This window comes from Halichondria panicea, chromosome 6 (genome assembly GCF_963675165.1).
Source record: "Halichondria panicea chromosome 6, odHalPani1.1, whole genome shotgun sequence".
In the NCBI taxonomy this organism is placed as follows: domain Eukaryota; kingdom Metazoa; phylum Porifera; class Demospongiae; order Suberitida; family Halichondriidae; genus Halichondria; species Halichondria panicea.
The window spans coordinates 1,709,384-1,725,211 of NC_087382.1; the positions used below are offsets into that span (position 1 = coordinate 1,709,384).

The 15,828-nt window shown below is 42.9% G+C and overlaps 2 protein-coding genes across 9 annotated transcripts in view; both read right to left on the reverse strand.

The window, feature by feature from the left end:
• LOC135337746 (TNF receptor-associated factor 2-like) overlaps nt 1-8,780 on the reverse strand; it is a 57,064-nt gene extending 48,284 nt beyond the window's left edge. The window contains exons 1-5 of one of the 8 annotated variants that reach the window (XM_064533716.1): nt 3,016-3,147; nt 2,875-2,963; nt 2,743-2,817; nt 2,580-2,666; nt 6-1,665 (exon numbers count right to left, since the gene is read on the reverse strand). In XM_064533716.1, the coding sequence (XP_064389786.1) occupies nt 152-1,033 (882 nt within the window). In that variant the 5' untranslated portion in view covers nt 1,034-1,665; nt 2,580-2,666; nt 2,743-2,817; nt 2,875-2,963; nt 3,016-3,147 and the 3' untranslated portion in view covers nt 6-151. Of the gene's footprint in view, nt 1-5; nt 1,666-1,883; nt 2,026-2,260; nt 2,299-2,579; nt 2,667-2,742; nt 2,818-2,874; nt 2,964-3,015; nt 3,148-4,512; nt 6,356-6,977 lie in introns of those variants that run through there. The other 7 variants (XR_010395285.1, XR_010395286.1, XM_064533718.1 and 4 more) reach the window with 7 other exon arrangements.
• Nucleotides 8,781-8,969: 189 nt separating this feature from the next.
• Nucleotides 8,970-15,785, reverse strand: LOC135337745 (calcium/calmodulin-dependent protein kinase type II-like). The gene is made up of 13 exons (XM_064533714.1): nt 15,562-15,785; nt 15,189-15,283; nt 14,891-14,950; nt 14,268-14,461; nt 13,864-13,963; nt 13,268-13,446; nt 13,034-13,156; nt 12,841-12,973; nt 11,073-11,135; nt 10,583-10,670; nt 10,207-10,301; nt 9,603-9,714; nt 8,970-9,267 (listed from the first exon to the last, which is right to left on the reverse strand). The coding sequence occupies exons 1-13, from the start codon at nt 15,621-15,623 to the stop codon at nt 9,126-9,128; spliced, it is 1,446 nt and encodes a 481-aa protein (XP_064389784.1). The 5' UTR covers nt 15,624-15,785; the 3' UTR covers nt 8,970-9,125.
• Nucleotides 15,786-15,828: the final 43 nt, after the last annotated feature.

A 15,828-nucleotide genomic window follows, 5' to 3' on the forward strand; every position in this document is an offset into this window, starting at 1 on the left:
ACATGTACATGGAACTGTTTCAGAAATGTCATTCATGGCAACAAGGTACCAATTTAAAAAATGAACAAATAAACAAACAAACTAACTAGCTAGCTACCTTTCAATGCAGCTTCAAACTGTTCACACACACACAAACATACACCTCAATCAATCAATGCAACTCGACTTCATAGATCTGGAACACCAGCGTGTCTTCATGCAGGTATGGTTCCAGTTCTGTGTGAGGAATGAATTTAATGTAACCCCACTCTCCTTTCCCCACTTCCCCATCTCTCACTCTCGTGCATACACTCTCAACCACGTTATCGTCATACATCACTGAACCATTTTTGTGGTTCTGTCCGTGCTGATCTAGCAGTCGCAATGAAATAATCCCACGAAATGGCCATTTTAGATGATCGTCAAACTCTCCTCTCATGAAGTGTAGAAACACAGACACGTGAGTCCCTTTTCCAAAACCGTTGCCGTTAGCAATCACCCTCAAGCATATCTTGTAGCCCTGTTGATTGGTGTATACTGGGTTGGATGTCCATCGATCGCTGTCTCTCTTGTGATCACTGAATCGTGTCATATTGAATGTTGGGGGATCCACATCAGACACAGTTTTGTACTGAATGGCCGCACAATTACTTGATGTGATACTCTCTTCGAGGTGCATCATAGTGTCCTTGATTTCGTCAACAAAGTTTCGCTGCCATTTTTCTTGCTCTTTAAACAAGGTGGATTTGAAACTAGAATTCGTAAGCCATAAGGCCAGAAATGATCCAATGACCACGATCAATATCGACCCGAAAGCTATATTCCATCGCTGCTGATCATTCTTCAATCGTTGCTGATCATTCTTCAATTGTTGCTGATCATTCTTCAACTCAGTCTTCAATTGGTGCAGATCATTCTTCAACTCTGCTCTCTGGTTACTAATCGTTTGAATAATCTCCCTTTTCAGTGTCCTACTTGCTTCACAGTTTAGTGGGTGAATTCCAGTCTCTGGCTGTGCTTTCTGGAAACAGTCTTCCTCATGGTCAACGTCCATGGCTATTCTCTAATGTGGTTTTCTCGGGTTTGTTTACATTCTTCATACACCCGCTTACTCTCTTAGAGTTCGAGTGTGTCTACATTCATTGCGATGTGTGTGAGTAACTTCCGGGCAGTTCCTAAATTATTCATAATGCCAAGCCACAATAATGTCATCAGCTAGCTACTAAACACATACAGCTCTCAAAATGACAACTGAACGATCTACTAGTAGCTACACGATAACAATAATAAACTAGATAGCTGGCTAGATAATCACTCCCAAAAATACTGATACTATAGAGCTAATAGCAGACAACTCAATTGAAATGAGGTTAAGTTCAAATCGTTATCCAAAATCGTTGCAGTAGGTCAGAGGGGGCTTTACTCAGTCTTGCTTTGTGAGGGTTCAGATTTCTGTTGGGCCCAAGAAAGAAGTGTTAAACTATCAGCGTTACTCAGGCTCCAGATACTTTGGTTCTCAAAGAGGTCATAGGTGGTGGTTGAGAGTGTGGTGTCCTCGGAGGGTGAGGTTGGGTCGGTGGTGCCACTGCTGATAGGTAGGGGGCTCATATCGGAGGTGATGTCATTACTGTAGAATGGAGCATCTGTTGACCACATGTTGGTGCTGTCCCAGTTAGGACTGGTGCTCTGTAGAGGAGAGAGAGAGAGAAGGGGATCATGATCAGATAATACAAACAGTGTAGAGTGTAGGTCTGTGAAGCATACAGTACATTGCATGCAGTACAGTATACTGCTAAACACACGTTTCACCATGGTCAAACATGCATACACACATGGTCAAAAATGTAAAGCAATCTACAAAAAAGCAATACAACACACAATGCACTCGGACAATAATCTCTCACCTTTCCCTCCCCAGCAGGCCAGCCAGCACTCCTAGACCTTCCTGGTGCCAGACTCTTGCTGGAGACAAAGCCCTTCTCCCTGCGAGACAAGAACTGCTGACCTTCCATTCACTCACATCAGGAGCAAGAAGACACTCTATACCTGTACACAGAGGTGGATAGTAATTATACGACAATTTGCACATATTGTACTGTGTGTATACTTGCTATTTATACAAACTCCACGAGCCATGTACAGTACATACAGTGTGTGTGTGTGTGTGTGTGTGTGTGTGTGTGTGTGTGTGTGCGGTCAATGTGTACACTACAAAAAGGATATCCTAACACGTGTATCAACTCTTTCTATCACAGCACGCATCACACCACTCACACAATACCTTCCTCATCCACCGCCCACACACCACTCACACCACACACAATATCTTCCTCATCCACCGCCCACACACCACTCACACCACACACAATACCTTCCTCATCCACCGCCCACACACCACTCACACCACACACAATACCTTCCTCATCCACCGCCCACACACCACTCACACCACATACACAATACCTTCCTCATCCACCGCCCACACACCACTCACACCACACACAATACCTTCCTCATCCACCGCCCACACACCACTCACACCACACACAATACCTTCCTCATCCACCGCCCACACACCACTCACACCACACACACAATACCTTCCTCATCCACCGCCCATGGGGGGAGGTCCAGCACCACCACCAGCACCCTTACCAACACGACCAATACGTCTCCCTTGATCAGCACTGCACACACAAAGGTAGGCATAAAATTGGCAACACAAAACAAAACAGAACAGTACAAGAGACACTATAAACGTACACTCCAGATCGCCTATAGTCTGTGCTGCGTGATGGTCCAGTAGCACTAGCTCCAGGGCTTATTAGAGTCTTGAAGCTGTGAGAGCAGGGAGGGTTGAAACACACTGGCATGATCAGGGTGTGTGTAACTTACAACAAGACAAAGAAGTTAATGACAGTCCAGAACAAGTCAATGATACCGTCCACACTCAGCCATGACCTGTTCTCAAGGACTGTACGTACCTGCACACAGTAGAGTATGGAGTGTGTCAGCTAATATCACACTCACACTTACCTCCTGATAAATTCACCATAGCTTCCTTGAATCTTGTTGTATGGAACCACTTGCACTCAGACACTCTGACTTGCACTAGTCTACACTCAGCTCTTCTATTGTATGGAACCACTTGCACTCAGACACTCTGACTTGCACTAGTCTACACTCAGCTCTTCTATTGTATGGAACCACTTGCACTCAGACACTCTGACTTGCACTAGTCTACACTCAGCTCTTCTATTGTATGGAACCACTTGCACTCAGACACTCTGACTTGCACTAGTCTACACTCAGCTCTTCTATTGTATGGAACCACTTGCACTCAGACACTCTGACTTGCACTAGTCTACACTCAGCTCTTCTATTGTATGGAACCACTTGCACTCAGACACTCTGACTTGCACTAGTCTACACTCAGCTCTTCTATTGTATGGAACCACTTGCACTCAGACACTCTGACTTGCACTAGTCTACACTCAGCTCTTCTATTGTATGGAACCACTTGCACTCAGACACTCTGACTTGCACTAGTCTACACTCAGCTCTTCTATTGTATGGAACCACTTGCACTCAGACACTCTGACTTGCACTAGTCTACACTCAGCTCTTCTATTGTATGGAACCACTTGCACTCAGACACTCTGACTTGCACTAGTCTACACTCAGCTCTTCTATTGTATGGAACCACTTGCACTCAGACACTCTGACTTGCACTAGTCTACACTCAGCTCTTCTATTGTATGGAACCACTTGCACTCAGACACTCTGACTTGCACTAGTCTACACTCAGCTCTTCTATTGTATGGAACCACTTGCACTCAGACACTCTGACTTGCACTAGTCTACACTCAGCTCTTCTATTGTATGGAACCACTTGCACTCAGACACTCTGACTTGCACTAGTCTACACTCAGCTCTTCTATTGTATGGAACCACTTGCACTCAGAGACTCTGACTTGCACTAGTCTACACTCAGCTAGCTCTTCGTGGTGGTTTTGATCTCAGTTGTTGAGAGGAAATAAGGGAAAAGGTCGTCTATATGAAGAAGTTGTAGGAGGGGTCCAAACAAAGAGGTGTGGCTACTATCTGAAATCGAATACCTTTATAGAGGGCGTCGACACGCTTAGACTATTATCATTTAGAGGGCGGCGGCTAACTAATTCCTTCATTTGAGGGCGGCGACACGTACACCCTACATTTCTACAAAAAAAAAAAACAAAAAAAAAACATTTCTACAGTATCCCTTTCCTTGCCATTCGTGAAATCTGGAACAGGAGCGTCTTTAGGTTGATCAATTAGTGTGGATCCGGCCTCACCACGCCTCCATGTCATTCTATTAGTCTAGATCCGGCTAGCAATTCTAGCTGGGACTCCCAGTTCTAGCTCCTTTTGTTTAGCTTGTCAGAGACTGGAAGAAGATGATTGGCACTCCCTGGCTCCTTTGAATGTACAGCTGTCCAGATCCCTAGAACATACCCTCCATTCTGACGAGTTATCAGTGCATAGGGTGCTTACTAGATTCTTGCCAGCCAGTACAGTTCAAGCTACACACAGCACCGCTCAACTATTCTCTACCCCATTATCTAGCTAAATCTGGTCCAACTAGACAGCAGACACAGCTAGTTAATTCAGTAAAGCCAGGGGTAGCCCTACTTCTACGGTTGTTCAGTACCCACGGTAACAATTCCTCTGGGCTGGGCTAACTAGTTGAGCCACGCCTCCCAATTCTCAAGGCTAGGTACATGTCTCTGTCTAGCTGCTTCTTCAGCTTCTTGCTCAGTTTTGTGGCTTAAAGAAAGGCCAGCTACTCAGGGGGAAGAGTCGAGATGAAAGTCTGGCAGCCAGGTGACGTCCAAACGGTCACTTATTCGTTCTACCAACTTTTTAATCTAGTCTAGTCCTGCTTGCACTGCTACTACTACTACTGCTACTCTTCCTACTACTACTGCTACTCTTCCTAGCTAGTCAAAGGTTTCTTTTTTTTTTTTTTTTTTGTAACTGCATATGCACAAAGAGACATCAAAGCTTACATCAAAGGACACAGATTTTTAGCCTACTTGACTGATAAGGCCGTTACCTAGACTACAGTTTGTTTGTCAGGGAGGAGCTCACATACAACTTCATCTATAACGATTCGTTACCGTTGTTGTAATTTCTACAACAGATTGCCAAGGAAAGAGTTACAATTACAACAAACTCTACATGAATATTCTCATCAATAAGTTGTGTATGCAGACATAAATTAAAATGGGCGAATAATGTTGTGTAAAAGTGTGCACAGACTACTTGGTTCTAAAAGTACATTATAACCTATCACTTTGAAATTCAAGTCTGATGCTCCATCCTTCAAATGAACACTGAGAATGCAATGAATCCCCCCATACACTTTGCTGAGAAGAAGTCCTTTCACTTTGAATTCTCTAAGGACATCCCTTCGTTTACCGATTTTTCTCAGGATTTTGCTGACCAAGAGGATATACAAACCTGAAAATACTTCCCCTAATTTCTCGGGGAAAGCTGAATCACTTATACCCTGCATTGGATTAGGTTGACGACTGTTTTCCACTAACCCCTCTTCTCCACTGCTTTCCTCTAACTCTAACTGTGTTGCATCACCTAAAGAGACCATTCTGTTCTTAGTGATCACAACATCTGGGGAGCCACAGAAAAGGAATTGACGTTTCGTAGCAATGTCTCCAATTTTGAGACACACCTTAAGCAAATCAGTGGTCCATGAGAGCCCCATAGTAGCTGTAAACGTAACTGTCCTATCGGGAAATAGCTTTTGAATGCAAGGTACAAGTCTCTTTGTCCAATCATTTTCTTGCCAATTAAAAGCAAAGGAAGATATAGGAGTGACGTACGGTGTGCCTTCAGAGGATTCTTCACCTCGAATAATTTTCTCTAGTTTGGTAACTTCAGACTGGATGCCTGTATTACTTATGTGTGCCTTGTATTGACTCAAAACAGCTTTATTACCAACAAAGAAAGGCAACAAGCTTGCATGAGCTGAACACGTACAATTGACTAAATCATCTTCGCATCTATCAACACGCACACAACCACTCAGCTGTGATAACGTAGTACTTGAACATGTTGCATGCTCGCTGTGTTCATACACATATATATTTTTGTCGTCTAGTTTTACAAATGACCCATTCAACTTGAATCCTTTCTTTCCACCTACCAAATTTGAATTCAACTTCCGTATGTCTTGCTGTATGACCTTTCCTATTTCTTCACTAATATCCTGTCTGAAGATAGAAAATGGAATTCGACTCAAAACCGTATCAGATATTCTTGTTTTTAAATGACAGAATGTAAGACCAAAGTAGAAAAACTCTACTTCCAAGCAAGACTGCAAAAAAAAAAAACAATCACACACTTCATAATATAGTTATTACGTATAGACTCCACCCACAGTACTGCCTATACCATCTTTCTTCTAATTACAGCGCCACTAAAAATTTTGATTAAATTTCCAGTGGCGCACAAATAGAACAAGAGAAAAAAAACAGTTTGGCGCTTAGCAATAGAACATACAGTACTATACTAGCTGTTTCTATACGAGGCTATGAGATCAGTTGTACATGTGGCCTTGATTTAAGGCTACCTTAAATCAAGATTTAAGGCTACCTTAAATCAAGGTAGCCTTTAAACCTAAGCGTCAGCAAAAAATAATTCCAGAATTTACTTGGCGCTCAATTGGAGTATGTGAACTAGGCGCTGTAATTGGAAGGAGCTAGGACAGTACTGCGCATAATTATGCCTCGAGGCGTAGCCGCACGAGGGATACGGTAAAGCTGACTGTGTGTGTGTGTCTGTCTGTCTGTCTGTGTGTGTGTCTGTTCCAGCTGTAACTGCTCAACGGTTGCAATGCGACGAAAACTAACAGCTTCTATAGGCTTCTAGCCACGTTCTCTTGGATTTTGATTAGCAAACTAAAGCTTCTTTCTCGAGTTATGGCTAGTTTGACTCACATTGAAGGCTGTTGCAGTCTCTTCAGAATCTTTCATAGCATCATCTGTCCGCACAAACTTTCTATTCAATATATGAGTTAGCCTTGCACTAAAGCGCTAGCTTTTTGTTAGCTACAAGACTCAGAAAATACCTGTTAAAACAGCTAGCTAGCAGTAGCCATTTGTGAAATTGATCCCTTTGGACACACCCTTTAATTATTCCTGTGGATGTAATGCGCATGCGCGCTCATTCCCCATGTGTGATATCCAAGATCCAGATCCTCCTGGCAGAATCATATTTTTCTTGAGGGCCTGGTAAGCCACTATAATTATAACAATAATTATAGATAACAATATGCATGTACACAAGTCTTTTCTTCTTAGATATTATAATTATACACTGAACTACAGATCCTGGAAGAAGAATCAATTTTCTTCTTTCTTGAGGTCCTGGTATTAAAGCCACATAATACAACAATAGATGCATGTAATAAGTCTTTTCTTCTCAGTGACTTTATATAGATATGCTAACTTTATGAAATAATTAGTAAAATTATGCACTTCCGCTTATTGAAAACAAAATCTTCTTCTTTGTTGCTTCCTAGATCCTTGAGGTCCTGGTATAAGCAGCCACAAAACACAACAATGATACCATAATTATACAATTGAATAGATGCAAGTCAGTTTTAGACAGATTATTTTATACACTTTTCCTCTTCTATACTTCCTCTTCTATACTTTTGAGCGAAAGCAAATCATGGCGAGAGGCATTAGCACAGCGCCAGCTTGAACACTAGTTTATACCGTAATTGTTCTAATTATAGAACCAGTAAAAAAATAATTATTTTTCTAGAAACAATGGGTCTATTTACTTGACGCTCAATTGAAGTAAAATTAATTGTGAACTTGGCACTTCTAATTTAATAGAGTGGTGCTGTAATTACCGTATAGCGCGAAATTTTCGAGGGTCTTAATTTTCGCGGATTTTGTGGGTTAGCAATCCTACACGAAAATTAAGTCCACGAAAAATTGTTCTTTAATAGAATTATCTGCTATAACGTGCAAAGATTTAAAGGCGTGGCTTCCGGTATATGGGGTGCCGTTTGTGTCAAAATATTGAAAACAAAAACACAAGGTTTTGGTGGTATTTAGTAAACAACTGAGGGTGTTTAGTAAACAACTGAAGGCATTTAAATGACTGAGGGTATTCTCTTCAGCGAGTAAAAGTCAATACTAGGCGTTTGTCTACTCCACTTAATTAACAGAGTGTGAATTCATCTGGGCGCAGTAGAGCTCTAGCTATAGCTACAGAATTCTAGAAGTCGTGCACATGCACTGTGCATGCGCACAACCTTGTGCCCTGCACACCTCCCTAATACTAGGAGCAGATTACAGATTTATTTTTTAGTCAGTTGTTTACTAAATACCCTCAGTCGTAGTCAAAACCTTGTGTTTTTGTCATCAATATTTTGATACAAACGGCACCCCATATATCGGTAAGCAGTCATTCCGCGAACATTGTGCAACGAATTGCTTTTACATGTAGAGGCCATTCGATTCACGAAATATAAATGCCTCGAAAATTTCGTGCTATATGGTAGAAATAGGACAGCACTGCCTATAAATATCATATCTCATATAGACATAATTATGCTAAAGATCAGTCCTTATATACACCTGATTCTGTTGCCATAGTAATAATTATACCTTTTTAAGCTGTGGCTGTGCACAGAGAATGATTCCTACTTCTTCAGACATAACATGACATTATTTTCAATCCTTGTTCCTTTTAATGCACACTTACTAGCCAGACTATTAATTCCTTTATTGAAGGACGGCTATTGAAACAGTGGACCTCTCTTCTGTATAGGAGTGTGCACGTGGTCATTTTATTTTAATTTTCGTATACTTTTAACTTTTAAACTGCTCATTTTGTATTTTAAATATTCGTACAGCTCAGGATTGCGGTAGAATAGTTTCGTAGTTTTAATTTTCGTATATATAATTATACAATTATTTTATGATGCTCACAATACGAACATCTCCACCATACGAAAATAACCCGCTATACGGTATCACAAAAAACTATTTCAAAACTGAAACTACGTAAAATTAAGCACAACAAAATCACACATTACTAAAATATCCTTTATCAAGTTGTCATGATAACTACTGGTCGCTAGGGGTGTCAGGTGACCTCGCTGGATTGGCCCCACCAGCCGAGCGATGAGAATGAACACACTTCCAATCACCTCCAAATTTCTGCCAGATCCTGGTCTCTGGAATACTCACTGAGTGAGCCACGCCTTCCCTACACGAAATACAAGTCATGTGATATCACATCACTCACAGCACACCCTCCCCAGAGGAGGTCCGACACGAGTACCTCGATTAGGCGAGTTAATCAGTCACATGCAACAAACTTTACTGTTGTATTTACAGGTGACCAAGCCTAATCGAGGTACTCGTGTCTACCTCCTCTGCAGTACAGCATACATGTACAACATGACATACATTCTAAAGCAATTAACATTTTAAACAGGCCTTTCAAAAAGCTCTACAAAATGCGAAATTAGACAATTCTTATAAGTTACAGACACTTAAAGTTACCTCTCAAGATAATGATGCATGATTGCATGTGCTTACTTGTTGACTGTTTGGATGAGGCGGATGTACGCACAATAAGCGCCTGAGTCTCCCAACATCTGAACCTTGGGTGTGATCATGGACTGTTGTATGGCAGAGGGGGACGCAGGCACTGTGTGTGTGGTGTGGGTGGGTGGGTGGACAGTGTGTGTGGGGGGGTTGGGGATGGACGGTGTGTGGGGGAGTGGGGATGGACAGTGTGTGTGTGGGGGAGTGGGGATGGACGGTGTGTGAGGGGTGGGGGTGGACAGTGTGTGTGTGTGTGAGGGGTGGGGGTGGACAGTGTGTGTGTGTGTGAGGGGTGGGGGTGGACAGTGTGTGTGTGTGGGGGAGTGGGGATGGACAGTGTGTGAGGGGTGGGGGTGGACAGTGTGTGTGTGTGGGGGAGTGGGGATGGACAGTGTGTGAGGGGTGGGGGTGGACAGTGTGTGTGTGTGGGGGAGCGGAGATGGTGAGGGGTGGGGGTGGACAGTGTGTGTGTGTGTGAGGGGTGGGGGTGGACAGTGTGTGTGTGTGAGGGGTGGGGGTGGACAGTGTGTGTGTGTGAGGGATGGGGGTGTGTGAGGGGTGGACAGTGTGTGTGTGTGAGGGGGATGAAACTTACAATGGTCAAAGTAGAACTTGTGAAACTCCATCCCAGTGACAAGTTGAGCGCATGCTTCAGGTTCAAAGCACGTCATGTCTTCAGTACACAGCTTCCTGCACACACAACATCAAGTAATAATATATACATGTAACACGTACCGTATTACTAACTTAGATGGTAAAAAACCTAGACTTTGCGATCTGGCAAGGACCGTGATGATCATACAAGTAAATGATGAAGTATTTACGATTATAAAGAGCTCAAAAATCGCAAAATTATGTTTGATGCTTGCAAAACACGGAGCATCGAAATCGGACAATCTGAATACAAAAGCACTCAAAGATGGCTACCAGTGATTATACTAGATCACGATTGCATAGTTTCCTCAACTCACGAGTATTCTTTGTAGTCTTTGTCAGCAATGGAGTTGATGAGACGTTGTGTGACCTGAACTATCTCCTTCTCCTCTGCCGTGTGAGAACCTAGGGGTGTGGTGTGTAGGTGTGTGGTGTGTGGGTGTGTGTGATGTGTGGAGGGTGTGGAGGCAACTTGAGTTTAGAGGCAACAATGTCAAGACTAAACATTTAGGTATTTCAGCAACTATTTTTGACAGCCCCTAAGTTTAGTTTGGATCAACCTAAGCATTCTGCAGGAGGTCTATCACATGATTTGTTAGATCAAAGATATAGGACTACACAAAATCCATCAATTTCCACTAAAACAAAGGCTATAAAATTATGGTTTTAATTGCGTTTTTTTTCACAAGCATTTCGGAACTACATTGTGTATCTGACCAAAACAAAGACTTTCTCCAGAGCACAGCTTTAGGACCTCTATATTAATTGGGGCCATAACTACATGTAGATACAGTAAGCCACACCCACCTGAGTCCTCCTCCTGTACTGTGACCTCTGCCGGAGTGGTCGGCTTGTTAGCCCTGGAGCTGACTATAGAAGAGAAAAGGAATATATTCAACAACCAGTAGGCATACATACAATAAACCATTACAGTATACATGTACGTACAGTGATGTGTCCAGCATTTCCCAAGGTGGTCAATCCTCGATCTCAATTCAACACACACATTTTAATTAAGAGCTAACATGTAGTAAACTAGCTAGCCTAAGAGTAAACTAGACCTAAGAGATGGTTAGTTTTGTCTAGAGGTGGTTAGTTTTGTCTAGAGATGGTTAGTTTTGTCTAGAGGTGGTTAGTACCGCACATCCTGTTGTGAATATGATATGCCAGTATATGCCAGCTAAACAGCTCAGAGGTCAAATTATAGTTTCTGTTCCAGTCGCATAGTACACTGATTAGATTACACTCAATTACCATGAATCCAATTAGCGTAATTAGTGTCAGTGTATGGTCAGAGGAGGTACGACACACGAGTATCCTTGATTAGGTTTGGTCATGTGTAAATTCAACAGTAAAGTCATTGTTGCATGTGACTAATTAACTCAATTTCAGCCTAATCGAGGTACTCGTGTCGGACCTCCTCTGGTGTATGGTGAGCCCTTTCCATTGATCTGGGTAGGGATCAACTCGATGTGTTCTACCTATCGATGCAGTCGATAAACACATTGAGACGATTGATCCTTTTATTTTGGGACACAAACACATTTTTGTATTTTGCCATCGCCATTTTAGGCTGACCATAGTACAGTACACACATGTAAGCCAACACACTACAAAGCACAAGAAATGATTGTTTATCTTGCACAACGGAACCAAAACAAACGCCAAGTACTAGTACAAGCGCAAATGGAACAGAAACTATAATTTGGCCTCTACTGTATTACACGCGTATGTACTACGGACATGTGCTGTAGCAAGGGATTTGGCCCAAAAAAGGTATGACCTTCATGTAGGTCTATACAGGGTGTCATACAGGGGGGGAAGAGGGGAATATCCCCCCTAGCTCCAATTCCCCCCCCTTTCAAGTACTAGTTGTATGACTGAGTGTCCATAGCTGGGTATTGAAATAACAGTTGACCTTTTTTTAGCTGATTACTTTTCTCGTTTCCCCCTCTACTTCAAAATCCTGTATGACACCCTGGTCTAATCTATACTACCCTTGAATCATTATGAGACTATGACAAGCCCTAGTTCACAGAATGTCCGAGTTGCTGTGGGGAATACAAAACCAGTCTCGAAATACTGGTGTTTGTGTTTATGTGATTACTCTCTTGGATGCTAATAGATTAAGAAGCTACTACTCTACTGTACAGCCATTTTTACCATGAGAGAGTTCTAATAATACAAAAAAAAAATCGAAACTATGAGTAATCGAAATACTGTATTAAGTAACATTGAAGGCCATTACATATAAAGCTTACAAACACATACAACTGGAATGCAATAATTATTAAAAGAGCTAGAGATCAGGAGATGCGTGTTGTACCTCCTCTGGATTGAGCCAGGCTTCCATACAAACTTGCCACACCCACCAACTGAATGTATTATTATACTGTATATCGGGTTTAGAATGCGAGGTTAATCGATTGCGAATGACACTGTACAAGCATTGATTGCATTTTTGCATGCAAAGCTGGGAAATTGCATGCACATGCTCACTCCTTGCACTATGTGAAGAATCGCAATTCGTGATCGAAAGAACGTCGCATTCTAAACCTGATATACGATGACTTACAGAAGGTTGACGACCTCTTGGTGACCAGGAAGACAGTGTGAGCAGCTGCCTTGAGTTTCCTGCGAGCATTGAACTTCCTGAGGACAGTGATGGTCTCTTGACGGTGAACCTTGGACGCTTCCTTGTCACGGTTCTATAGGGGGTGGGTGGGGCTTAATACTGACCACACCCATATATCGTAATGAGTGCGTACCTTGATCCAGGGATGTTGTAGGGCTTCGTTTGCAGTGATGCGTTTTAATTGGTCGCCCGTCATCATCTTGTTGATGAGGTCCTTAGCCGAGGAAGTCACTGTGTCCCACTCAGGAGCAGGGTACTGTGTGTGTGTGTGGTGTGGGCGTGAGTGTGTACGTGTGTGGTGTGGGCGTGAGTGTGTAAGTGTGTGTGTGTGTGCAATTTAGTTGACCGTATTGTTAAAATTTCTCACATCAAAACGGCCCTTTTTGATTTGCTCAAACATCTTGGCCTGATTGTCGTCCCAGAATGGCGGGTAACCGACCAATAGGATGTAGAGCACGACGCCACACGCCCACGTATCCACTGGGTACGAGTAAGGCTCCTTACGAAGCACTTCAGGGGACAAGTAGCCGGGTGTGCCCGCAAAACCTGAGAGTGTGTGTGTGTGGGGGGGGGGGGAGGTAGAGTGTTAAGTTGACCTATATACAGTGTCTTATACAATGTACATTGTACACAGAGATACCATCATTATTGTATAGAATACAAAGTAACAGAATAAAGATACCATGCAACTACTATCATGTACTTCACAAAGGGCCACATTTATTATTCATGGTGAAAAACGCATCTACAGAAGAATGATCTCAAAAGCATAAAAATACAAAGGTACAGTATAAATTAATTAAGACACCTTAATCATAGAAGACAGAGGGGTGGGGGGAGAGGACAGCATAACTACATGTGTACAAGTACTTCACAAAGATACTGTTACAGAAGACAAGGGGGTACAGTATAATTATAGTACTACAATGGTTCCCTAAAGATACCACACACCCACCCACCCACCGTAATAGTGACGTGCGTCCATGGCCTCCACTGCCAGTCCAAAGTCAGCAAGTTTCACATTAGCTCCGGGAGTACGACTAGCCAGCAGGAGGTTCTCAGGCTGAGGGGGAGAGAGAGGGGTGAGGGGGAGAGGGGTGAGGGGGAGAGGGGGGAGGGGGGAGAGAAAGGAGTGAGGGAGAGAGGGGTGAGGGTAGGGGGGGTTGAATTGGTATAGGAAAGAATCCATACCACAATAATTATAAGGATTTCTTTCTGCTAATTAAACAAATTACCACTAGAAGAGGAACACACTATCTGCTAACTATCATGAGAATACACGTGAAACCACTGAAGGAAGTCACACCCACATACCCCATATCACACACACACCCCACACCACATCTCACACACAACACCTCACACACCTTGATGTCACGATGTATGATACGATTCTCATGGCAATATTGGACACTCTCCAGGATCTGCTGGATGCAATGAGAGGCGTCCTTCTCTGAGTAGAACTCCCTAGCAACAATATCATCGAATAGTTCCCCCCCGGTGATGAGGTCAAATACCATGTAGCGTACGTCATGCTCTTGAAATACTTGGTGCAGTTGAACTGTGTGTGAGTGTGTGTGTGCGGTGGGTGATGGGTGGGTGGTATGTGTGAGTGTGTGTGGAGTGTGGGGGTGTGGATTAGGGTCCCAGGGATGTGCTCACACTAGTCGATGGAACCACCTCTAGACAACCTCTTAGGCCTAGTCTACCACATAACACAATGTACATAATAATAGGCTGTAAAAAGAGGCAATTTTGAATGTGAAATTGAGATTGAGGATTGACCACTTTCGAGTATTCTAAGCACATCCACCGACTGTCCGTCTAAACACACCATCTGATAGAGCTCCCTAAGAGCTACAAAATACATTTTGAAATCGGACACTCTGGACTAAAGTTACGGGTCCTTCTGTGAGTGTGGGGGCGTGTGTGTGCGTGTGTGTGTGTGTGGAGGCTGCTACCTCAACACACACACGTACAATGTACATACCAATGTTTTCATGCTTGAGCAGCCGGCAGACTCTGACCTCTCTCTCCAGCTTCTGCACGTCTGAGGAATAAAGACACAATTACAAAGGAAGTAACACAGCTATAAAAACAAACTGATATTGCTTCCCACCTACATGTACATGTCCGTACATGCACCTCCCTAGTAAAGTGGCAGTACAGAATTATAAATTAAATGTTATGCTCATTAAAGTTCCTTAGGATAACTGCATGAACAAAAAAATATACAGTGGATTTTAATTTTCGGAATTATTTTACCACATATTTTAAAGTGGCTGTACCTCGTGAGGTTAGTTTCCGTGTGTTGATGATCTTGACAGCAAACTCATCTTTTGTGTCTTTCTGTACCGCTTTCTTGACAATACTGAATGCACCTCTGTGTGTGTGTGTGTGTGTGTGTGTGTGTGTGTGTATGTGTGTGTGTGTGTGTGATGTGTGGGTGTGTGGATGGTGGGAGTGTTGGGAGTGTGTGGTGTAGGTGTGTGTGTGTGTGTGTGTGTGTGTGTGTGTGTGTGTGTGTGTGTGTGTGTATGCATACATAACACGATATTGAAAGACATCTCTAGCACTGTATGTTTAATTTTACGAATAGTATAATATAGTGCATGTTGGACCCAACACCTCCTGTACTGTACTGTGTATGTCAGCACTCACTTTCCAAGCTCTTCTTTGATGTCATATTTGGAGGAAAACGGTTTACTGTCTACTTCACTCATGATTGCAAGTAGTCAACGTCTCTGATCTCAAACAACAACAAAAAACAGCTAACACCAGTGCAGTGCAGTACAGTCACAGTCGAGTCCAGCTCTTTCCCACTGAACGAACAGGCACAGAGGTCGAGGAGGTACGATATCCGCGTGTCATCCACATTCCGAACTTTGACCTAAGGAATGAGTGTCTAAAACGTTTCCTTTGACACAG

Bases quoted from the DNA above. Each gene is read 5' to 3' on its own strand.
- LOC135337745 (XM_064533714.1), bottom strand. From the start codon at position 15,623: ATGAGTGAAGTAGACAGTAAACCGTTTTCCTCCAAATATGACATCAAA. The intron at 15,284-15,561 runs GTGAGTGCTGAC...ACACACACACAG, and splicing joins ATCAAAGAAGAGCTTGGAAA to AGGTGCATTCAGTATTGTCA. The intron at 9,715-10,206 runs GTAAGTTTCATC...CCACACACACAG, and splicing joins CAAGTTCTACTTTGACCATT to TGCCTGCGTCCCCCTCTGCC.